Raw genomic sequence first — 24,461 nt, forward strand, 5'->3', positions numbered from 1 at the left:
GCGGGGCATCATGGGAGTGTTTGATTCATCCTCCATCTCTATCACTCTATCTGGCTTCCATGCCGCCATACCTCCTTATCCGGTGCTGCATGTGAGGTGAGCATCCAGTCGCCCTAACAAAGCCATAAGTCTGCCGTACTTACAGCTTCCTCTCAGGCCTCACAATGGATGGGTAATGACAGCACTGTCTGGAGGGGGCTGTGGGAGTTGAGCCATTCTCTCCAGTAATGGAGACTGTTACAGCCATTCTCTGCACACCTGCAGGAACAGCTAGCTGTTAACCACTGTGATCTATGGTGAGGCCTTAACGCACTAGGCTAAGGTTGAAGGGCTGTAGTGACACGAGTGAATTAGTGCATGTCACCATAACATATCTTTTTTGTTTTCCCTGTCTTTGCTGTGGTACATGAAGCCATTCTACTGGACACTGAGAGCTATGGAAAATCATTGGAGTTATTCACTAACATATCTGCACCAGTGAATCAGTTTTGGTATAGCTCTCAGCACAGCAAACTGACTATCTAGCATTTCTGACATTCACTGATTTAACACAGACATAAGATGCTGCCACATCTTTACTACTCTGTCACTACTTTGAACGATGGGAAACCCAAACTGCCTGTAACATTAAGCGCACCACTACAGGCTGACTGTTCTCGAATGCTTTCCAGTCCCAACGAGATTTATGAGCAAACCCACATCCATTAATCCATTGTTGATTTGCTGTGGCTGCCCCGCAGGGCTTTTGGGATCAGATATCATACAGTACTCAAACTCACCCCGTTGTGCAGAAGCAGAGACACCCTCACTGGTGCTAAAAATGTTGCACAATGATTTAGGAAATGAAGTCTTCCTCAGTGTTTAAATTCATTGCACATTTCAAATGTCTGCATCTTCAGAACCTGAAAGATACGCACTGACGGAAACGATGCCTCTTACATTAAAAATGACAACATAAAAGTGAGTGACAACCCATATAGGCCTCAGTATCAGTGAATTAGAGCGACTCCACAATGTGATAATAACCCAGGCTGCAGGGAAATCTCATCAGCTCTCTGCAATCAATTTAACAGTGTTTACAAAGCCACAAGCTGAGGCTTGTGCTTGGGGACGAAGCACTGGTCACCTGGTGTTCCACTAGATTCCCCTGCTAAGCTGGCCTCTCCTGGGTAAACCTCCACAAAGCCCCCTCATGTCTGACACCACCAGGTCCTTCAAATACTCCTCTCAGACAGAGGATTAGGTAATCTCACCATGATACTGTCTTTTTCTCTATTTCTATCATTTTCCCTCTCTTTTTGACACAGTCTCTCTATCCCCCTCTTCTCATACATTACATCCTCCTTACCTTTCTGTCTCTCTCCTTCTGGCCTGTTGAAGAGCTTGTTCTACTCATGGCACATCTATCCTCGGGAGTCCTTACCTTCTTAAGTGCCTCCAGAAAAGGTTAGTTGGCAGGTAATTGTCCAGTTGTGGCTAGGCTTATCTTAATTGTAGGTGCTTAAGTGCAAGCTACACTTCCATTGATGGAGAGTTTTGCGTCAAGTAATGGGAGGAGACAAGAGGATGATATGAGGAAAAGATTTAGCATTTTAAAGTGCCTGTGACATTTTTCCTATGGATACTTGTACATTTTGCTTTGGAAATGTGACATAAAATATTTATTCAAATCTATTATTTGATATGAATAATTTTTATATATTTTTTTCCTAAAAATCTTTCCCTAAGCATCAGTGGATAATTTTATTAGCGCTAACCCTTAATGAAATGCAATGCTGACCTCACAGTGCAAAAATCCAAAAGACCAGGTCTTCAGCTGTTTTAAATCTATACTATTAACCATGTGATCATACATATATCCATGTCAATAGGAAGCTTTAGGGGGGTTAGTGTTTGCGTTGCCCCAGTCAAAGGTCATGACTGACCAATAAAATATTTCTAAAGGACCATCAATAACTCAGACATGTAGACTAATACAGTATTAGACTGTGGGAAGGCAGAGGAGACCTGCTGTGCTTGCTTCAAGCAGAATGAATGGACCAAAGGCCAAAAGGTTACTGGACAGACTTATGCCTGGTGCCCCTGCACCCCCTCATATGCGCATTTGATAGCGACAGGGGCAATTATAAAGGTATACTTCAGTAGGTCAAATGGGAGAGGGCAAAGTGCAGAACCTTAAAAGCACTGGCTGGAGTCAAAGGTTATGATGCACATAGGGCATCATAGAGTGTGCCGAGTAGGGATAATGGAATCAAAGCAATAAAGACACAGTCATATATTCTCTTCATTTATGTGTATTTTCATAGATAGACACCTAGACAACTAAGAATCACTTGTGATCAGACTCTCAAACTAAGGCATTAAATGTTTGGATTTCTCTTTGCAGTGTGTGCATTCATATACTGTATGCATTCTGCGGAACCATCAGACTGAAAGGCTATTAAATATGAATAGTCCAAGGTCATGGAAGGTCGTGGCACACATTTAGCATGAGTGACCAATGCCAAATTTAAAGGTCAAAGTGGAATTGCTTGAGTCGGAGCAACACGACGTTTGCTCTTCCACATTTATGAATCCCATTGGTGGTGATTTATGGAGGGGGATAAATGTATGGACGGGAAGAAAACACTCTCTTTCTCCTACCCTGTCAGACTCAGTAAATACACTACTCAGTCATATCACTCACCATTTCACAGTGAATCGCCACTGTATGCTTCCTGCTCGGATTAAAAACTGTCTTTGTCTTGTCTTGCCTCCTCCCTCCAGCTCTGGGGAACACACTGGAGGTATTGTTGCTATTCCACAAGACTATATATTAGCATTTCAGACAGCTGTGGTACAAAAGTAGTGTTCAAAGTCAGTGGTGTGCTTTAGTTTTGTACCGTTTCCGTTGGTAGATTTGATGCTGTAACAACCATGCACAATAGAAGTCCTCGAATGAAGCCAAAAACACTCTAATCTGCTATTTTATAAAAATCTTTATTTTTATTGCTTTTCAGCCACTATATATTTCTAAACCCCTTTTAGAAATAACTGCCACCTTTTTTTTGTTTTTATAGCCTGTTTTTCATGAGTTTTGTTTACTGTCATTAAGATTCCAGGTCATTTAAAATTGCTCATGTTGTAGCAGGTCACATGCTTATCCAGCAAATCATTGGTAATTAGGAGCAGTTTTCACTCCTCTGTCCTCTTCTACAGCGAGGCTGTACACCGCATTTTGCAGCAGCAGCCTTGCTTTGACTGGGCCAGCAATTAACTCAATATCCCAGCTTTTAGAGTTTTGTAGGCCTTTTGAACGTGAACATGTTCCCCATGTATCTTTGGCTCTTTAAATGTAAAAACCAGCCCGGCAATGGTGCACCACAGCCTTTTGCGAACTGCCCCCAAGTGATTCAGAATCCGGCCAGAGAAAAATTCGAAAAGAAAACATGCTTTTGAACTGCCGGCCAAAGCGGAAACATGGTCTAGTAAGCTGCTTTTAACCTGGACCATAAAGATCTATTTTCCTTTCCTCCAATGGTAATAAATTTGCTTTTTTCCCTTATTACACATATTATATTTTTCCATGGGAAGATCAAAGGGTGATAATGCGCGACACCAGTGCATATTACTTGACACTTTACATTTAGTTCTCCATTAGTGTACAGTTCAGGATGTTTGCAGGTTCAGGATGCCAAATTCTTTTAATAACAGTAAACCTTATAGCAAACCAATCTGATGATTTTTCTTGGAAAAAAAATCACCTGCATTTCTTCCTTGTTTCGACTTCCAGGTCAGCTTTGTGGATTGCATTCTTACCATTTTAATACCAGCATTGGCGTTCCCCCACACTCCAGCGTTTACACCATCCTTCCTTCCTTGTGAGAACAACATTTCCAAAGGCCGTTTATATACAGGACAAGTCCTGTGCGATCTGTCACATTCATCTCTATTTCACATTCACCATGGGGCATTTGAACCACATCAGAATCTATTAACGTCATGCAGATCCAGCCCCTGCTGACAACACAAATCATGATAAGATGGAGCAGTGACTCTATAAACACCCTCGCTTATATATCACATCATATGAGCTGGACTGGAAGGCAGATCTCACTTGTCGTCTCTGTGTGATCGTCTATTCATGCGGTTGGACTAAAGATATGAATATCATTACATCACTATCTTAAACTTATGTCACCCAACCTCAATCAAACAATGGATATAAACAGCCCTGCATGTGTTTATCTGTGAGAGCATCCGTCACTCTGCAGTCGGATTTCCAGCTCAGCTGCTTGTGAGGACAGATTTACGCTGTAATGCATCAAATCAACAGACCTTTACAGTAAAATATGACTTTATCAATAGGCCTGATCAATAGTGCATGCGAGACGCTGTGTAATTATTACAGAGGTCTGTATCAATAAAACTGTCGTGCATGAACTCCTGCTAAAGGCTACTGAGCTGGGAGTCACAGACTGTCAAAGAAAGGTTTGAGTCTTGGCCCTGACATGTTTTGATTACTGTACGTAAGGTCATGTTGTTAATGTAATATAAACTGTGAGTACACGGTTGGCTGAGATCAAATTCAGGGTTGGGAAAGTTTTACTATAATATTAAACTACTGCATAGCAACTTGTCTAGAAGTAAATTTAAATAGTGTTTTATTTAACAATTAATAGTGCCAGGCCTATTTAAAAACAGTCATTGTGAGCGAGTGTCTTTGCATCTCTGCCGACAGTAGAGATTATAAATGATAGAGACGAGCATGACTGTCTTTACTGGAGTGAGGATCATTTGTCCTGAAGCAAGGCAATCTAAAAGTTGAAGAAAGACTGTCAAAAAGAGCTTTGTATTACACTGTGGTGGAAGCACTCTGCATTAACACACACTCACATACAGTCACATACACACATACAGTACGCCACAGAGACAGCGCGTGAGGCAGGGACCAATGAGGCAGTTTATATCGGGATTTTGTTTCACAGCCATGGCCTCCTGGGAGAGAGGGGTCTGCCAATAACACTTAAGAGACAGAGCAGGAAAAGTAAGTGCTTTTATTACAGCTCATCACTCATGTAATTTCTGGCAGCATTTGTGATTACAGATCAAGTGATTGACTAACTACACATTCGGCGGCTGAGTTATGAACCGGGTGCCTACCATTCCAGCCCCAGCAGATTCTCAGTGTCAGCTGTAACTCATCTTCTCCCAGGGTGCTAAATCAAAGAGCACACTGCAGCTGGAAGAGTTAAATAATAACTTGAGCTTTATTGTAAATCTGCCAAAAATTAAACCTGCACCAACGTCATCCTGGCCCTGATGTTGTACTGCGTGGGGTGAAGAGGCTGGATGGAGGGGATCAATAGAGGCCCTGATGGAGGTATTGATGGATGACAGGTGAAGTGGGTGTGTACGTGTGCGCGCGCGCATGCGTGTGTATAAGGGGTGGGATTGAATCACCCCGGGGTTAGGTAGAGAGCACCGGTCAGGGTGTTTAATCGACAGGTCTCACCTTGAATCGATTGGCAGGAGTCTCGCAGGGCAAAGACGTGATACACACACAATCAGCACTAACTCACACCAAAACAAACCGTAGGGAGTGGAAGAGAGACGTGGGTGGATGTCTCAATGCCATCAGTGCTGCCTTCCTGCAAGTAGTTGCTGGGCTTGTTACTTGGAAACAAATTTAAGACTCAATTTAAAGGCACTTTTTAAATTTTACTTGTCAGTCTCGAACATTACCATTCCTTTACATACCTTTGCCTAGGCGCACCAAATTTGCAGTGGTATAGTAAATGTATTAAGCATTTTTTCAAAGAAATAATGAACTTTGCATGTATTTGTCTAATTTTCCAGTAAAAGCCAAATACTATACAATTTCTTACAACATTTCTCAAAATAGTTTTATTGAGTGATTGTGGATACAGTTTACGGAAAAAAAATAGAATTGAATACAAAATTGAATACAAAACTTCTCATGTTAGAACATAGGTAAAGAAAAAAACAAACAAACAAAAAAATCAACAAAAAACCCCCCGCAACCCATGAGCGGCAATTAAAACTAACAAACCCTTTCCTTACAAAAAATTTCTTGTTACAACATAAATCACAACTTACAATAACTGAATATAACTAAAAAAAAAAAAGCCAACTTGTTACACGACAGACAGGTGTTTTTAAAGGTGGATGATAAAAGTTTTGCACTAAGCATTTAGTTAAAGAGCCAGTTTGCATACCACAATAATAAAGGACACACTGACAGACATGAAACAAGACAACAAAGACAAAGAGCAAGCTCACATTATCTGTGCAACAAATCAATTTCCTCAAACTGAAAAGAGCCACAGTGGCAAACACATGTGACTCATACCGAAGAGACGGACAGCCATGAAAATGCCTCACCGTGAAAATGTCTTACAAGAGGCCAAGATCCGAGAAGGCGTTATGTCTTTAATAAACAACATACTATAAGCATTAAAATGAATGTGGCGCAGTGTGTAGGGTAAGAAACAACAACCCTCAACCTTCTCAAGTTCTGTTGAAAGGATGTGATTCAAGGTCTCAGCATTTTCTACACACGGCTTTGACTGTAGGGCATTAGACCAAAGTCTAATGCCTTCAAATAAGGTCAAGTTTCAGGAGTGTTGTTGACTGAGATGGCTTATCGGAGGAACGCACTTGCCAAATCAGAATGTGTGATCACAGGGGTAAATTGGACCCTGTTAATGCTCATCTGGACTCTGTTTTGGAGAGCTCCTCCAGAGCAGAAGGTTGTTTTTGCAAGCAAAAATATTTAGCTTTACATTCATTATCAAGTAGATAACAGAGAGCACAATTCCATAGCCAGTGATTTTTTTTGTGTGGCTTTTGGTTAAGAAATATACATGTTTAGGATAACAAAAAAAAAGTTGCATACATATTCACTTGGTTCACTGGTGGGCAGAAGTAGACCTTTGAATTCTTGGAGTAGTGCAAAAGGAAAAAGCTCGTCTTCTGTTTGAGGAGCACTTTTTAAATGGCTTAGATGAAGGAGGAGTTTGAGAAAGAGAGGTTTCAACCTGCGATCTCAAATGGGAGAAAGGGAATGTGTGAACTTGCTGTCCAGAGCTAGAGATTGAAGAAGATGTGTAAATGGAAGACTTAAGGCCACTGTGTGGTCCCGTTCTTGGATGGTGACAAGAGGTTACAAATTGAGTTCCAGGACATTTCACAGGAGGTCTGGGTGCAGGCCTGAGCTCGGGGCTCTGCAAAATGCTGCTGTCGTCTTCAGATTTTTGGACTGATTTGGTCAGATATGATCTTCTCTGAAAAGATAAAGATTTATGAAAATATAAGTACAATATATTGTGACAAACTGGAAAAACTGGAGTTGTAGTTTTGTTTGTGATGACTACATAAATAACTCTCACCTTTTGAGCCCCAGATGAAATTCTGCTTTGAGCTTGTTGTCCCTTTGATAGCTGGGGGAGAGTGCCAGCAGTGGGCCTGCTTTGCTTGCCGTCTGACCTAGGTAAAAGATGCAGTGTAGTGAAGACTACATGAAGACTGCCTTGACTATTTCTGCATGTTCTGCTCCTTGGCTCAAACCGCACTGCTGTCTGACAACCCTCTGTATCATCCCCCTGCTTGGATTTGATTGATGAGTGGCCACTTCCTGTCCCATCCGTTTCTGTTGCAGACATTGCCTCATCTGTGTATGGTTTTTGTTCATGTCTTTCTTTTTCCTCTGCACTTTCACTTTCTTCATCTGTCTCTTGCTCCTCAAAGCCTTCTGGACTTTCCGAACCTTGAACCAGTTTGTGTTTGACATGTCTGGAACCCTGTCAGGTGGATACACACAATCTTTTAAGTTGTTTCTACTATGATATGGGTAGTAATATTGTACGGTCAGTTTCATTGTAGAGTAAACTTATAGGAAACAGAGGATTTCAGCAATATTTATCTTTGTCATATAACATGTATTGCAGTCAACAATGTGCTCATTTATGAACACTTGTCTGAGTCACTTAAAAAAATATAGACTAACACCTTATGTTCTGTCAATTCATCCAAATCTTCCAGACTTGCTGAAACTTAGTGTTGTGCACATTTCTGGGAAGCCAGTGTAATGTTCTTCATGTTTGGCAGTAATGTATGCATTACTATGGCATTACTAATGTGGTTACTTTATTGTTTTTTGTCATTCTGCTATAATGGACTACATTTTAAAATTCAGCAATCACATTACAGTCACTAATCCCTTTATTATTTTGACAATTTAAGTTTCAGCTTTCTCTTTCTGTACTGAGAGACCCTGGAGCACATCTGTGCCAGTGCTGCAGTACCTCTGCCCAGTAAAAGATCATCACTGCCAGGAACACTTCCCGCCCTGACATAAAACTGGGAGGGGAAAGCTGATTCAGGAAAGCAAATTAAGTTTCTAGAAATGCCTGTTAAAACAACACTGAGGCCAAACATGGTGCATTGGACAAACTGTATCTAATCCCTTTAAAACAAAGAGATATTTGGCAATGTTAAATATTTAGCTGATGTGTGTATGTGTATGTGCATGCTGCATGCCTTAGATGTGTATATATGGAGGTGAGAGAATGTCCCTGGAAAGGTTGCCTTCATCAGTGCGCAGTGTAATTCTAATTGGCTTTATTAGAGGGCTTAAATCTAATACCATCTCTGTGCCCTGCCTAAGGCTTTGAGTGTGTGTTTGTGTGTGTGCACCTCTTTTTTTGATGTTTATGCCTCAACAAATTTCTTACAGAACATTTACAGAGTAACATACATGAGTAGATGGACTAAAACAGCTCTATCAGACGGTGGAAAAATATAGTTACATTCCCTCCTCTAAATGAGCCTGATGCAGCGTATTTCTCCAGTCTGAGAGTAGAGCCCCAGTCAATAGGCAAATACAGCATTTAGAGGTTCAAGTTCATTGAAATAGCTGCACTGTAGCTCCAGATGTAATGATACAGACTTAAGGCAAGAGAAAGCAGCATGGAACTGCTCATTTGACCCCATTTAAAAACTTGATACCAATTAGAGAGTTCGGGGTGTAAATAATTTAGGAGATCTCTCTCACTGAACACACACAAATAATGTTATGTGCATGCACACATATATGCACATGGATGTGCATGGGCTCTGAAACACACTAAACTACGAATATATGCACACTCCTGTGCGCGCACACACATGTACGTGCGTAAAGATTCCGCGGTGCTCTGGAAACAGACTTCTTAATGAAGCCTTCCCGAAGTGAAAGTAGAGCAGAAATACATACTGGCCCATTTCTGCCTTCAGTACACCCTCCTCGCCTCTCTCTCTCTCTCTCCCTCGCTCTCCCTCTCCCTCACCTTCTCCACATCATTTGTTTTATGCATGTTTCATTGTCTTTCTCTTTTGTCTCAATGAGTTAAATCACAACCCCTAATTTATGGCTACAGGCAAAGACACTTCTACAAACAAACTGGCTGATGAGAGGGGATGACTGAAAACATACGCGCTGAGCGGTGTGTGTAAATCTTAAAATGTCTGTTACTGTCTTTTTATCTGTGGTTATTTACATAAGAAATGACAGCATGTGTAAAAGAATGACTGCGATGCAAAATGAAAAAGGCTGCGCGCTCGAGGAGAGGGGAAGTGAGCAAGGGGGGCGAGAGAGAGTAAATCCAGTGACACTGAGTGGGGAGCACTCAGGTGTGGTGAGAGGATTATACAAAACCCTGAGTATGAATGACAGTAAACACCTGAATGACAGAGAGACGGGGAGGGGCGGAGGGGTGTGTGTGTGTGTGTGTGCGTGTGTGTGTGTGTGTGTGTGTGTGTGGCTTTGCGTGACAGTTTAGTGGCCTTCACTGATATTCTGAGAGGTAAGTGAATATATATTCACTCTGATGTTTTCACAACTGTGCTGCTTACTTAAGTAAAACTTGCTCTATTGTATCCATAGTATATACATTATGTCTCTCCCTCTCTCCATATATATATATCATAAACTACTGATGTGTTCATTTACACCATGCATAAAGAAACTGAAACTATTAAATGCAAAGCAGATTTGAGCAGCAAATGATGGACGGACGATGAGGATGTCAACAAGGCAGGCAGGGAGTGTGGAAGAGAAAGATATCACTCAGGAAAAATCCACGGCAAGAGATAGGGAGCTGTTGGGTTAGCGAGTCAGTTAGATTTAGCTTTACAGTATGTAAGTCAATAAAAAGGCTGTAGTGCAAGAAAGAAGAGATATGTTTATCTTACCTTTGCCGTGTTTTCTTTCTCTGTGTGTTCTATTGGTGAGGGTTTTCTGACAAGATCTCTGAAGTGAGGAAGGTCTCTGAAGTGAGTTTGAGTTTCTGGGTGAGCACACTGTCTGTTCTTCTTTCTGCTCTCTGAAGCACAAACACACCTCTCAGCAATTTCAATATACGTTATAATACCTTTTTATGTTCTAAAACTGCATGTGTATGTTCTGTAGTCATCATATAGAGAAGCTGGGCGTCAGTTTCTAATTCTGTGCTGCTAAATGAGGTGTCAAACTTTAGAGCCCCAGTGATTTTTTTTTTTGTTAACCTGAATAGTTAAGTTGGAGGAAACAATTCTTTTTTCTACAAGCCATTAGCAGGAGTGCCACAGCACACTCAGCTCCTGTTGTGGAAAGCTCAAATGTGTTTTTAACCTCTGGCTTAAGGTTAAATTCAGAAGACAGCAATGCATGTTGATTCCTGGATCTCCTCTTAGTGAAATCCCTCACCTCTAGAGCTATATCACTGTACAGCGCTGACTCTACATGAAGCGTGACCCCGTTTCCCCCACGGCGACCCCCTCCTTCCCTTCACGGTGTTGGAAGATAGAGGAGCACAGGGAAAGGCATGCCAAGGCAGTAGACACTTTTAAGCAAAGATTAAAGGTTTTTCTTTTTAATCAGTCATTTGGCAGCAATGTTAGCATTTCACCCTGGTGCTGCTAAGGATCAATTTTTAATGCTGCTGTGCACAGAGCAGACAGGGTGATTGGCAAGAGAGAAGCTATTTACAAAGGATCTATTTACAAATTTTCCATAGAAATATGCAGAGGGCACAATTGACATCTCTTACAGAATTTTAAATAAGCTCTTCTTTTTTTTTTTACTTCGTCACAAGGCGCGACCCCTTAGCGCCTGATCATCACTTCAGTGTGCGTGCGTGCATGTGTGCGTGAGTTTGTGCATGTGGGTGCACAGACTCACAAGTGCCTCGCATATAAGAATAATAAAGCAACATAACTCTCTCCCTTGTGTTGCATTATCTTCATTTCTCCATCGTATGCTGCCAGGGGCTGGGTAACTAGGTCAATCAACCCTGGTGTAAACACATCACAACAATCCACCAAGAACATGCTAATGACAATGACTGCTTTTTAATTTATATCTCTCAGTCTCTCACTCTTCAGTTTCAGTAATACTACTTGACGGATTTCAGCTTAATATTGCATCCAGGTAAGCAAAAATTTTGGTAAATAGGAGGTAGTTATCTACTATACCTACTGGGCTTAAATATAAAATTGCCCCAATCAGCAATAACTAAAAAAACAATCACTTCATGTTAAGAAATGCTTCTTTGCGGAGGATTCACAACAAATCAACTTCAACCTGCAGTAAGTGTCAGGCTGTGTTTAATGGTGGCAGGTGTACAGAACAGAAGTGAGTCTTACACAAAATACAGCAAGCAAGTAACATCTTCAGAACTACACAAGTTCATCTCTGTGCAGACCCGACACCGGTGCCCTCCATGCATCCATCTTTAAGTCTACCCATGAATCAATCCATATATTCATCCATCCATCCATTCATTATGCAACCGCCTATTCATTCCTTATCCAACCATCCATTTTTCACGCAGTCAAACAGCCTTCGAGCCAACCAACCCACACACCATTGATCCAATGATTGACCCTGCATTGGGTAGATCAATACTCTCTTAAATGGCATCGTTGTAAGTGCTTAGGCACAATGGCAAGGCATTGTTTGTGTAGTTAATTTCCAAGGTAGCAAGGCCGTGCAGGGCTCTACCCCAAGTCAACTCTCTTTTATTCTCCACTTACACGATAACGTCAAAGCAAAGAAAGGGGGCACTGAAAAAGATATTGAGCAGAAAGCATCCTGTACACATGCAACAAAAGGGGCAGTGTTCCATGCAAAACTACTTGTAATGACCCAAGACTATTAGATGCTCCAGATAAAGATGCCTGTGGGTACAGCAGGTTTACAGACACATTACTGTACTGTCACACATGCAACTAGGCAGGCAAGAGTAATAGCAAACATTCAAACATTTATAGATGAAAGAAATCATGATGCACATCACTGTAATGAGGTGCAAGCTGAAGTTAAAGTTAAACGGAACCATGACACATTTCACCTCGACACTGATATTATACTACACCATTGATTTAATAATAATAAAAAAGAATTACCATACATATCACTAGTAAAGGTATTACTTAAACAATATTAACCTGAAGTAGCAGTAGTAGTAGTAGTACAGACTCACATCCTGTATATCATTGTGCAGCCTAATGTGGCTTGGTGTGCATACAGAAACTGTGATGGGTTAGAGCTGGGGCCGGGTCTTGGCATTAAATGAGTGGGACTCTGACAAGTCTTGGAGTTCTGTCACTGCAGTTCACAGGTCTTGTTAGCCAAGGTGTCGGCAGGGGTGGAAATAGCTGTGTGTGAGTGTATCTGTGTGTGTGTGTGAGCTGAACATTAGACAGCACTCCTACCTCCACCTCCTCACCTGACACCAGCAATAAAACTAAACAGGCCAACGTGCTATGCTGTGTGCATGTGTGCGTGCGTGTGTGCGCGAGTGTGTAACTGCGTGTATGGATGTGCACATGGGAAAAGGGGGCATGTGTGCTGCAGGGTTGTTGTTGTTGCTGTCACCAATTTGCCGGGGCCTCCAGACGGGAGTAGGAGCAAGGTGACGGAGCTGTGGCTTGATAAACACAGAAGCCCTGCTTCGATTTCCCATCCAGTCCACTTTGGAAACACATGGCTCTTCTTGGGCGCTCTTGGCCCAGTGAAGAACAGAGTCGCGGTGGGGGGGGGCAGCAGGAGGAGAGAAGAGGGAGAGCCACAAGAGAGACACAGTGATGGGCATGTAGTGAAGGAAAATAGCAGTCAGAAAGAAGGCAGAGAGAGGAAGTGATGGAGGGGAGGTAATGTATGTAGTACAGCTAGGAAGAAGGTAGACAGAGGTGACAGGCCTGGTGGAATCAGCTCAGGTGTGCAGAGGGAGAAAAGGAAAGATTAAGAAAGGAGAGGGGAGGAGGGGAGTGATGTGAGAAATTTGAGTGAACCTCTAAACGTCTTACACTCTCAAAAAGATAGACACATACAGTCAACCGTCTCTTCACAGTGTGCTTCTTTCAATCTTTCACTCTTTCGGTCCCTCCATCTCTTTCTCTTTTGCCTGAAAAAAAAACTTTGCAGTGTTCCGCTTTTCAAATGACATCAGAAGTTTAAAGACCAGCTCCAGCTGGAGGCGCAGAGGAGTGTCAGTGAGGGAGGTGGGGCACCGAGCTCCCCTCTGCCCCCCTAGAGAGTTAAGGAGATCACATTTTAACCCCCTCCAAACCCCACCCTGCTGCTCCTCTCCTCCATGCCTTAACACCAACATAAGAGGACAAGTGTGGGCTCTAAGCACCAGTGATCAAACACGAGCGGCTGCTGGGTACGCTAGGCTCAGGACTGTTGGCCTAATAGGATTGGAAGCCCCCAGGTGAGCCAAAGGACACCTCCAATCAGTGTGATTAGCCAAAGGCTGCTATAGCACCGACTGATGTACAGTACTAAAAAGGATCACATTGGTTGTGAAGAATGCAAGCAAGTAATGGAGTGTAGTGTCATGGTTGAATGCGCATGTCAAAGTGTTAGGCTGGAATGGCAGAGTTTAAAACTGCATGTAGTTTTAATGTGTCAGAACGATCTCGAGGTTTTGACTGTTTGCTAATCATTATTAAGTTCACAGAAGCGTATAATGTGCAGAGCTGAATAATAATCTTGGCTTTCTGGCTATGTGTAAAAAACAGAGTAGGCTGTGCATCTAGGCACATGGCCTTAATACAAGACTGCTCAAGCACAGGCACACATAAATGTGGATTTCTATGAGTAAAGTCTCGCCATCCACACGTTTACTAACACATACATGAACGGACAAGCACATGTGCAACATGCCCAGATACGCACTCACAGACAAGCTTTTATAAACTCATCAAATCCAAAAAACAATTACCAGAGACTGAGCTCATCACTGACTAAGCAAAAGTCATTCAGCGTGTAAAACACACAATATAATTAGCACACATCAAGCTGCTGGGTCCTACTGTGCATTAATGATGCTTCCCTCTGAAGTGAATTATGGTTCGATGAGTGAGAAAGTGAGTGAGGAGGGGCTTTGAGGAGGAACAAGACATCATTTGGAGAAAAGGATGAGGAAACCAGTGCGGAGAGGAAATACCTGAGGTTGACTGGTTTATCTTTAGTGACGCAGTCTAACTGCCCCAAGATCAATTAAACGGAGAGACATGAATCTTTGGGAATGATGACGGGTTACTCACTTGTGGTGAGAGCCATGATGTGCCATGCACCACAGGCAACACTGATCACCTGCGAAAAAAAATTGAATGTTTTTAAATTTTAAAGTAGTGCGAAGATTCCAAAGACATAGCTTAGCTTTGACGTCTTTCCCAAAAAATTACCTGATGTTGTAAATTTGAATAAAAGGATAAGACGGTGAGAAAGAGACTCACAAAGATGCCTAAGACCTTTGTTACATATTTTCATATTTAATATAGCATTGATCTACAGCTCTTTGTGCAAGATGAGGTCATAATGTAAGACTGCAGGAAGTGTAACTTCTAAATCAATGGAAAGCAATGCAGTGTGGACTTACCTTTTAAGAACTTACAAATATCAAGATAAAAATCATTTCTCTGAAAACCTTGAGGCACAAACGCACCTTTCGGCCAGCTGGTGGAAAAGGCTGGGGGGTCCAGAGCCCTTTGGGGCCTGCATGATATGTGACCCGGGAAACGCAGGGGATCTGACCCCAGAGAAGCAGATCTCCACCTGCTAAAGATAGCAAAAAAGAGGCAAAAGTTCTGAAGATAGACCAGAACACATGCAATTTCACGGTGCCACAAGAGAAATAAAATATGAAAAATGAAATGACCTTACAGACTTGTTGTTTCTCATTCTAACTAGTGTATTAGCAGCTCCTAAACATCAGTCCCTGATCACATTTTTACCACACGCACACGTGCACATGAGCTCAACTTTCTTTTTCCCTCACCACTGAATGGAGAGAACACATTCTCAGTTGGCACCTATTGAAAAAAACGTATACATAATATGTGCTCACCTACTGCAAACACTCCGGCATCCACTCATACTAACTCAGTCTGGCTTTTTAAACCCACCACTAATAAATTTATATTTACTGCCTGCATTGAGGACTTTTAAATTATGGCGTACAATAAACCTGGCACACACATCTCAAAAGCTCTTTCAGGGGATGTTAAAGCAATATAGTAAGCAATTTTCCAAAGTGGATTACAAATTTCACATCCAGGTTTTATTGCACATTACGATAACTTAACCACATCTAAATGTTCCGCATAAATGGGAAATATGTGCTGCTTAATATGCTATTTTTCATTTTTTAAGAAGCGCTTTGCAAACCCTGCCAAGCGAGGGAGCCTGCTGGTTTGTGTGGTGGGGGAGTCAATAATCTTTATGAGGTGGATTTTAATTACAAGGAGATAACTGAGTATCCTCCTCACGGCAAGCCTCCATCAATCTCTATTCTGCATCAAGCTGTACATAGCCTTGGCACACACGCACACAGGCATGCACGCACGTACACACACGCTCGCATGCACACACATGCAGACGCAGATACCCTTTCAGACATGATTGATCAATCAATCAATCAGTAATGTATTATTTTCATCTCAGTGAAGCAAACCTTATAAAAGCATATGAGACAGGCATTTCTGGATGGCATTTTACAACAGATGCAGCACTAACACATACATGTACATACACACAAAATACAGACACGCAGACACGTTTACCGAGACTCTGGCAGAGTAATCCGGCTAAAAAAGGTTAAGGCTGATGTTTTCCGTACGAACGACAGTCTGTGAAAGGTCAGATCAATCATGTGCTAAGCATGTCTCGTAAGCAATCCATAAAGCACTTGTTTTAAATAATAACATTTTATAGATCACTTAAAGACATAACTGTACCACAGGCAGGTATGGCCTCATGTGCCAAATGGTCTTCAGAGAGCCAAGAATTTAAATGGAACAAACTTAATATATGGCGAGTGCAGCTCATTTAATGATCCGGTGGCATTTCTAGTGAAACCGTGCACGCAGTGCCAGCAAACGTCTCCGTTTAACAATAGGCAATTCTTTTCTCTGAATGCTGCAGCATAGCAGTAGCATGTAAATGTGCTTTTCACTTGAAACAATTACACTGCCTTTTCTCTTTATGCAGAAGATGTTACGTTGGCCATGTAACCGCTTTAATTCCTGCTGAAGAAGAAGCAGTTGCCTGACACTTTGCAGTGGTGTAAATGTAAAAGCGAGCACATGGTTCCCAGCGGCGGCACGTGAGAAAATAACGAATAAGAGATGAGTTAAGAAATAATCTAGCGCTACCTGTTTTCAAACTTAGCAAAGAGTTTCAGCTTTTCAGGAATTACAGTAAAGACGACCAGGCCAGAGGGAAAGATGACATTTGCTTGGTGTGCCTCCTTATCTCTCAGTTGCTATGGCGGCAGTCTGAGATCTGAGTGGGGTAGTTTAGGGATAACTACTTGAATAACAAATCAATTCATTTTGTATATCACCTAACGGAAGAAGCTGAAACTGGGTGCAGTGCTGTGCAGTTTCATTTGGCTTAAGAGATATTGAGAGCTAATGAGGTTGAATTTGTGCTCCGAGTGATGTCATTTGAGGACACTGAATCCTTGTTGTGTTAATTAAAACTCAACGAAATAATGTAGATGAAAAATTTGCATGGCTCAAAGCCACAGTGAGGGGTACTACTGGGAAAATAAGGGTTTCAAGTTAATAAGTGGTTTTTATATATTACGTAGAGTGAATACAACTTTTAGGACTTTTTAATCACAATGAGAGATATTTGCAGTGACAATTAGACATTGAGGGTTTTAGTTAAGTAATGTTATTTAATTGGACTTAATGCTTTCAGGCCAAAATAATACAGCCGCAGGAAAGATAGGATCAAACAGTGGTCTTCTATTGCATTTTGGATGTCTGGCTCACCTGTGACAGCTGCACTGTAGCTGTCCCCAGCTCGTATCTGCGAGACCTCAGAAAGCTGTGAAGAGTTGAGAAGGCTAGGAGTCGATACGTGCATCCTGTCCTCTCCGAGTCCAAGCTGTCCCTGCAAGTAAAATAGCGATACAGTGTAAGTTACAGAAGTAGAATAAACATTAAAACAAAAGCCATTTCACTGCTTACAGATAGGATGTGTCACTATTTAACTATTCCTATAATTTTACCATTTTGCAGGCAGCAGTAAGTCTATCTTTCATCTGTTAAATCATGCTGCCCTGCCATTGCAAAAATGAAAAGATGGTTGTTATATTTGTCAAAGAGGACTTGTAGATCACCTGCTGAGTATCATGAGCGCATTCCTGTAAAGCACTGTTATAATATCTGCTGTGTACTGCATAAATGAGATGGGCAACAGGCAATTCATCTTGGTTCAAATCGCTGCCTCTAAGGAGGAAGCACTATTTAAAAAAAAGCACACAGCATTTTTTTCATCATTCATAAGTCTACTTCTTTTTATGTTTCATTTACCACCCCTATTCAGCACAGAGCCTTAATAGCCATAGCATCTCCCACAGTACAAAAGAAGGCTTTGTTCCTAATTTACATCTTTCTGTTTGTTACACATTGTGAGGGTGTTCAGTTTGACTCCTGTCAGTTGCCCTGCTCCTCTCCGCTCCTGCAGAGATAAAGGCTTTCTGCACTGTGCACATCGGCATGCCCTGGCATATGTCTGAAAGTGAGCACAATATGTATGGGTTACTTTTGAGTCTATGTGTGCGCCATGCAGTAATCGGAGTCTTTAATTGGTTATTCATATGCGCGCTACTGTGAGGATTTGTAGATGCGTGGCAGCATATGTTCCTGCTGTGAGTGTGTGCATCTAAGTATTTAAGGTGTGAATGTCATTGTGCTTCCATCAGAGTGTGCCTGTGAAAGCTTACTTGCATTTAGGTGCACTAAGTGAACACATGTGTCCGTACCTGAGTCTGTGCATGTGTTTGTGCGTCTGCATGTGTTTGTACTTGTTTAAGTGTATTTTTGTGTGTCTGAGTGAATGAGCACTGTCAGGTGCTGCTCCATGCTGTGCCAGCTGCATCTGGAGCCATCTGTGTTGGGGCGCAGTGGGAGGGGAACGGATGACTTTAATGTACTTGAACCCCAGACAGACCTTTCCCAGACAGTCGTCAGTATGAAACCAAGACAACTGGGCCCAGTCAAGCTGAACTGGCTGATCTGGATGGTGAGCAGGAGACAGATGCTTTGGTTACACTGTAACCCCCCGGTCAGACTCACTAGGGAACCTTTGGCAGTCAGATACACACAAACACTACAATGTGTTTGTTTCAATAATAGAATAACACTGCTCTATATCGGAGAACACTCTCACCTCATTTTAGATGTCAGCCAACTTTCTACGGTACAATCCAGGTTTATTGTGTTTATTGCAAACATGCATGTATATGAAGTTGACAAAATCACAAGATTTAATTTATACTTCATTTGAGTTATCGGTTTAATGAACAAATTCAATTCCATTCACAGTAATTAGAGCACATGCTATTGTGTTTCTTATGTTTATCAGAGAATTCAGCTCAGATTGCTGCTTTAGAATTTATGTAGCTACAACTGGAGAACATGCTGCAGGACTTGTTTCCCTGTGTTTTTCCACTTAATAAGTACAAAGACATTGTAGAACAAATTAGGTACAGGACATATGGCATGAATGAAAAGAAGTTAGCCACACTGGCCTATAGTTGGTGAACCCCTGGCAACCTCTGCTACCTATGGAAAAAATGTGTCTTCTGCAAGAGGAATGATGCACTAAAAAAAAGAAAACCTTGTGATTGCTTTGATCACTAGCAAATTGCTGTAGTTACCCACAGTTTGCATGGAAGATGCCGTCTCATCTGCAAACACTCATTAATTAACCTCTAAGTGTAACTCCAAAAAATTACACAGTAAAAGCATTTCCTGCTGAAACCAACATGCTTCAATGGTGCAACCTTGAATTTAGTTTTAGACAACCAACTGTCTCCATTAATGGTTTGCATGGGACTCACACGGTTTCACAACCACTTAGTGAGCACTTGATGAGTGTTTGTAGACTTGTCATTGTCTTCATGCAAAACACAGGTGACACTGGTAATTTGCTAATGGCAAAAGCAATCAAAAGACGTTTTTAATTGTGACTGCAAAAATGCATAAAATGTACAACTATTTTTGTGATATTTGTGCATTCTTGGGCTTTGGTTGTCAGGGTATTGCAGCACCCACTTGTTCTGAATTCTCTATCATACAAGAAAAATAAAGACATATCCATTCAAAATGACAACCACAGTCAGCACTTTACCCACAAAACTAAAAACAACACAGTATGTCAACACATAATGCGCCACCACAAAGACAACACAGAGGCCTCGTAATGATCTTGCAGCAACAATATGACTAGTGAAGCACAAAATCAATTAATGCAGCAGTAGAATCAATAGGTGTCTCTCAGCCTGTATGTCCTGCAGTTAATTAATAAACAAAAAGGACATTAAGCAGTAGAGCATCAGAGTGTGGCAACGACTATCATCAGTCACAATGTGTGTACTGATGGCATTAGCAGGAAGGGAAAAGAAAAACATAGACAGATATAAATGTGAGCATGGTGAAAATACCAAACACACCCACAGGCAAAGATGCTTACACTATGTACACATACATTTGAGGGAATGAGAATACATAAACGCACACTACACAAGCATGCATGAACACACACTAATGCACAAACAAACTCCTGCATAGTCACTTTCACACACTTGAGTGCAGGGAAGGACCTGCAGATCTATAGAATGAAAAAGGTTCAGTTTACAGCTGAATCCCAAACTGTATTAGCATCAATTTGGAATAGGCCCAAGGTTCGATGAGGCCTGAACTGTGTTGGAACAAGGCCCAGGGCTTCTGCCACCATAAGGATGGCTTGTTTATTATTTACTATGTTGGATGAGTCACCCTCATTACAATATATAAAGGATTGCAGTCGACAGGCTAAATAGCCACACTGATCTGGAGCTAAACATTACTTTTCTGTTGTAATTCTCAATTTTGCCCAATTAAAAACAATTCTTTAAAGGATTTTTAAAGTTTTTAAAATCATTGGTAATAATGTTCTGTAATTTGCAACTCATCTCATTCTCATCTCCTCTCGTTTGGTGCCTGCACGTTAAGAGGGTTGTTTCCCTACACCGTTAAGGTTGGGGAATGGGTGTTAGCGCTCATGTGTTGAATGAGAGTTCAGAGTATTCAACCTTCTTGGAGTTCCTAGGCATGATGCTGGAAGGTGGCCCAGCCCAGCACTACACTGCCCTAGAGGATGTATGGAATAACAGTGACCTGGGGGCCTGTGACTGGGAGGAATGGCCTGCTCAATCTAAACCTGAGGGGCGTTATGTTGTTGGGCTTCCTTGTTAACCACAGTTTATCCATTACAAACACCATGTTAGGGCAAAAGGGTATTCCTAAATGCACTTGGCACAAGAACGCCCTAGGTCAGAGGTAGGTGATCGATTTTGTAACTGTATCATCAAATCTATAGTCATATGTCTTGGACACTTGGGCGAAGGGAGGAACTGAGTTGTTAACTGCTCCCCACCTGGTGAGGTTGGATCAGGTGGTCCAGTAGGATGCTGGACAACCCTAATGTACCAAAATGCATAATGAGGGTGTGCTCGTCAGGCAGAGGAGCTTTTCAACGCTCCTGCAGAACAGCAGTCCAAGAAAGCTTGGGGACACTGAATCAGAGTGGACCACGTTCTGTGCCTCCACTGCACAGAGACGGGGGCTGCAGGATGGTTGGTGTCCGTCATGACGGCAACCCCTGAACCAAATGGTGTACACTGGAGGTGATGGCAGCCATCAAGCTGTAGAAAGACTCCTACAAGGCTTGATTAGGTTGTTGAACTTAAGGAATTAAGTCAGTTGACCCTGCTATTGCACAACTGATATCAGGAAACAGCACAAGGCTTTAAAATGTAGATTTTCTGTATTTTCCTGCATTAGGGTCATGAAATAAGTTACACTGGGTTCGGTTGTTATTTATTTAATCCAAAGAATGGGGTGTATGTCAAAGCAATGGTTTCTTCCACAAAATGAATGATATATCAATTTTAGCTCTCTACTTGCCTTGACGCTTATTTGCTACCACCGTTATTCTGTTAGCAGATTGATTCTGGCTGTGGCACCTGCTCTCTGACATCATTCAAATTCCTTTTCACCTCAATCATGTGATACCAAGCAGGCCGTCTGTCTTTTAGTTTCAATAGGAGGAAAACAATGAGATTTCTATCTGTAATACTATTACTACCCTTAAAAGGGTTATAGCTGTCTGGGTTTACCTTGGTAAGGCAAGAGAACTTTATTAAGTTTAAGACCTTTTGTTTTTTTCATTTTTTCTGCTTCTACTGATACATACGAGCCTTTAAGCCCCAGAGAGAAGATATCAGCCTACTAAAGAAAAAAAGTTTAAGATGTCCCCTCATTTCACTTCTTCCTGTGCAAAAAAACAAAGTGTTATCTCTCAGAAGGTGGAACCTTTCTGATTTTTTTTAATGTGTTGACGGGAGTGGTTTTGGTGTGGCACTATGCGGCTGATTACAGGGGGAGACTTAATCAGGTGGTGCAGTCTGTCGGGGGCCCCAGGGGCCGAGAGTGTGCTACATCCTGTCAGACTACACAGAGAAACAATCAATCATCAGAATGGCTCCAAGACAGAAGAGAGAAGAGGAAGATAGAAGAGATGGAAGGAGAGTAGGGAAAAATGGAAGCAGTAGAGGATGAGTGAGGGAGGACACTCGACGAGAGAAAGAACATCATGGAGGAAAGAAAAACACTGTGTCCTTGCAGAGACTAACTTAAACTTATAAAGACATTACAATGCTTATGAAAACCCAATGAGTCTAGTTAGACTAGGAGCCATCCTGCAATGTAAGAACGTAGTGCAGAAGCCAGGCACACGTCAAAGCTCATAACAACTGATGTCTAACATTTTTATTGCACCGCCTCTCTAACCTTCACCTACATGTTTGTTTCACTGTCCTGGCAAAGCCTCATCCTGTCACATTGTAAACACGATCGCATTTTGGCCATGGTTTCAAACATCCCCACAGATAAACACCAGAGCCAAGAGGAAAAAGAACAAGTGAGAGATGGGAAGAGAGAGATTGAGGTAGGCCTAGGTTTTATACTCTGTGGGCTTTGTCTGAGGGCTGTGTAATGATGCAGCTCTTTAAAGAACATCTTAAATAAAAGGCCAGAACAATCCTTAGTGACAGGTGGGATTTTTTATCTAAAAGCGGAGTAGGACGGGGCCAGCTAACACACGTACACACATGCACATACTTTTGGCTATGCACATTTGAAGGGGCATGCTCATATATAAACATCAGAGGGTCCCATAAAGAGGATTTCCTGTTCTGCCTATGTGAAGCAGAGGAGTCGAAATGGACAAACAGCAGAGCCTATAAAGGTGATTTATAGAATTTAAATAGATGTGCATTCTTGGCACACCATAAAGGATATTAAGTGCTCAAAGGGAGCGCTTGGAGACAGATTCCCTTAAAATGTTTTAATCTACAATTTTCTCCAATTATCTCAAAACAGGACACAGATAAATGACACAAAAAAAACATATGACATGAACAAAAAAACCCAGAGTCCAGTTCTAAGTCTGCCAATCCCAACAGGACCAAAAGTGGAAAAATGTTTGGCTTACCTCTTGCCCCATCCCCCAGGAGAAGACATTCCCACCATCTGAAAAAAACCAAGTGAGAGAGAGAGAAAGACAACGTGAGGAAGAGAGAACTCCAAACAGAAAACCAAACAGTCCACAACAACTCAAGCGAAACAACAAATATAGAAAACGGAGGTTAAAATAGAAAAGAAAAAGATAAAAGAAAAAAAAAAAAACGAAGGGAGAGAAGGGAAATGCGCAGCTGACAAAAGTGGCTCAAGTATCATACATCAAGCACTTGTTACCTCTCCCGGTGCTTGTGATTGCACATGACTGCAAACAAGTCAGTGATAAAAATCTGAAGAAAGATGAGACCGATCGGGCTGGCTTTAAAGATCATCAATCACAGCCCTGTAAGCTCAGATATTATTAGTTCAAGTAAAGCTGCACTCTTCCATTTTATGGACATCATAAAAGACTTTGGGGGTGGGGGTATATAGAGGTGGAGTGTTGGAGATCCCCCAGTGTTTTAACTAGGACTGGGATGAATGTGTTTGGAAAAGCAGACCGGATGGATGGACAGCTCTAATGTAGTAACGTTAACTGAATCACTCACTCTGGACTGGGTTCCCCAGGGGAAGGAATGCAGGATGGGAGTGTAAGGCCAATTACAATATGTTAGACTTAGTGAAAGTGTATAATAATAAATAATAATAATAATAATCACAATAATAATAATATGATAATGATAAACAACATGCATGTTTGCACAGCATCATTTGTGAATATATTTTATGAACTTTTTAGCATTTATAGTGTAAGTGGGAAATTATACACACACACACACACACACACACACACACACACACACACACACACACACACACACACACACACCAACATTTAGGCGTACACAACAGGGCACATAGGTCTTTCAGAGATTTCAAAGAACAAGGATCCTACAAATGTGTGGGTTCCTCCAACAGTCCAAAAACTGTCAAATCTAAACTGTAAAAAGTGTGAATGCGAACACAAATGGTTGTCTGTCTCTATGTGTTAGCCCTGCAATAGACTGGTGACCTGTCCAGGGCGTGTCCTGCTATTAGCCCCATGACAGCAGGCATAAGCTCCAGTTATACCCCCGTGACCCTGAATTGGTTAAGCGTAAGAAAATGGATGGATGGATACATCACAGATTAGACATGAGGTCAAATAAATCAGATTCACGATGGGAACAACAGGTGCACACTCTGTGCTCAGTCTTCATATCGAATGAGACACACTACGAATTTTCTGACAGATACAGTCCCAATTAAACTGGTAGAAATATCAAGACACAGGAGCCTTGCTCTGGTTTGGCATGATTTTCTTAAAACTGAGAGATAATATTTTTCTTTTCAAAGAAAAAAAAAAACAGATATTA

The 24,461-nt window shown here is 41.7% G+C and overlaps 1 protein-coding gene across 1 annotated transcript in view; it reads right to left on the bottom strand.

The window, feature by feature from the left end:
• Positions 1-5,905: 5,905 nt before the first annotated feature.
• LOC102791121 (uncharacterized) overlaps positions 5,906-24,461 on the bottom strand; it is a 295,543-nt gene continuing 276,987 nt past the window's right edge. Inside the window, exons 7-13 of the mRNA XM_087848698.1 lie at positions 23,081-23,118; positions 17,311-17,431; positions 14,976-15,088; positions 14,575-14,623; positions 10,234-10,364; positions 7,392-7,802; positions 5,906-7,286 (exon numbers count right to left, since the gene is read on the bottom strand). Coding sequence (XP_087704824.1) covers positions 6,912-7,286; positions 7,392-7,802; positions 10,234-10,364; positions 14,575-14,623; positions 14,976-15,088; positions 17,311-17,431; positions 23,081-23,118 — 1,238 coding nt within the window. The 3' untranslated portion in view covers positions 5,906-6,911. The remainder of the gene's footprint in view (positions 7,287-7,391; positions 7,803-10,233; positions 10,365-14,574; positions 14,624-14,975; positions 15,089-17,310; positions 17,432-23,080; positions 23,119-24,461) is intronic.

The sequence above is a fragment of the Neolamprologus brichardi genome, chromosome 12 (genome assembly GCF_056152115.1).
Source record: "Neolamprologus brichardi isolate AB-2024 chromosome 12, ASM5615211v1, whole genome shotgun sequence".
Taxonomy (NCBI): domain Eukaryota; kingdom Metazoa; phylum Chordata; class Actinopteri; order Cichliformes; family Cichlidae; genus Neolamprologus; species Neolamprologus brichardi.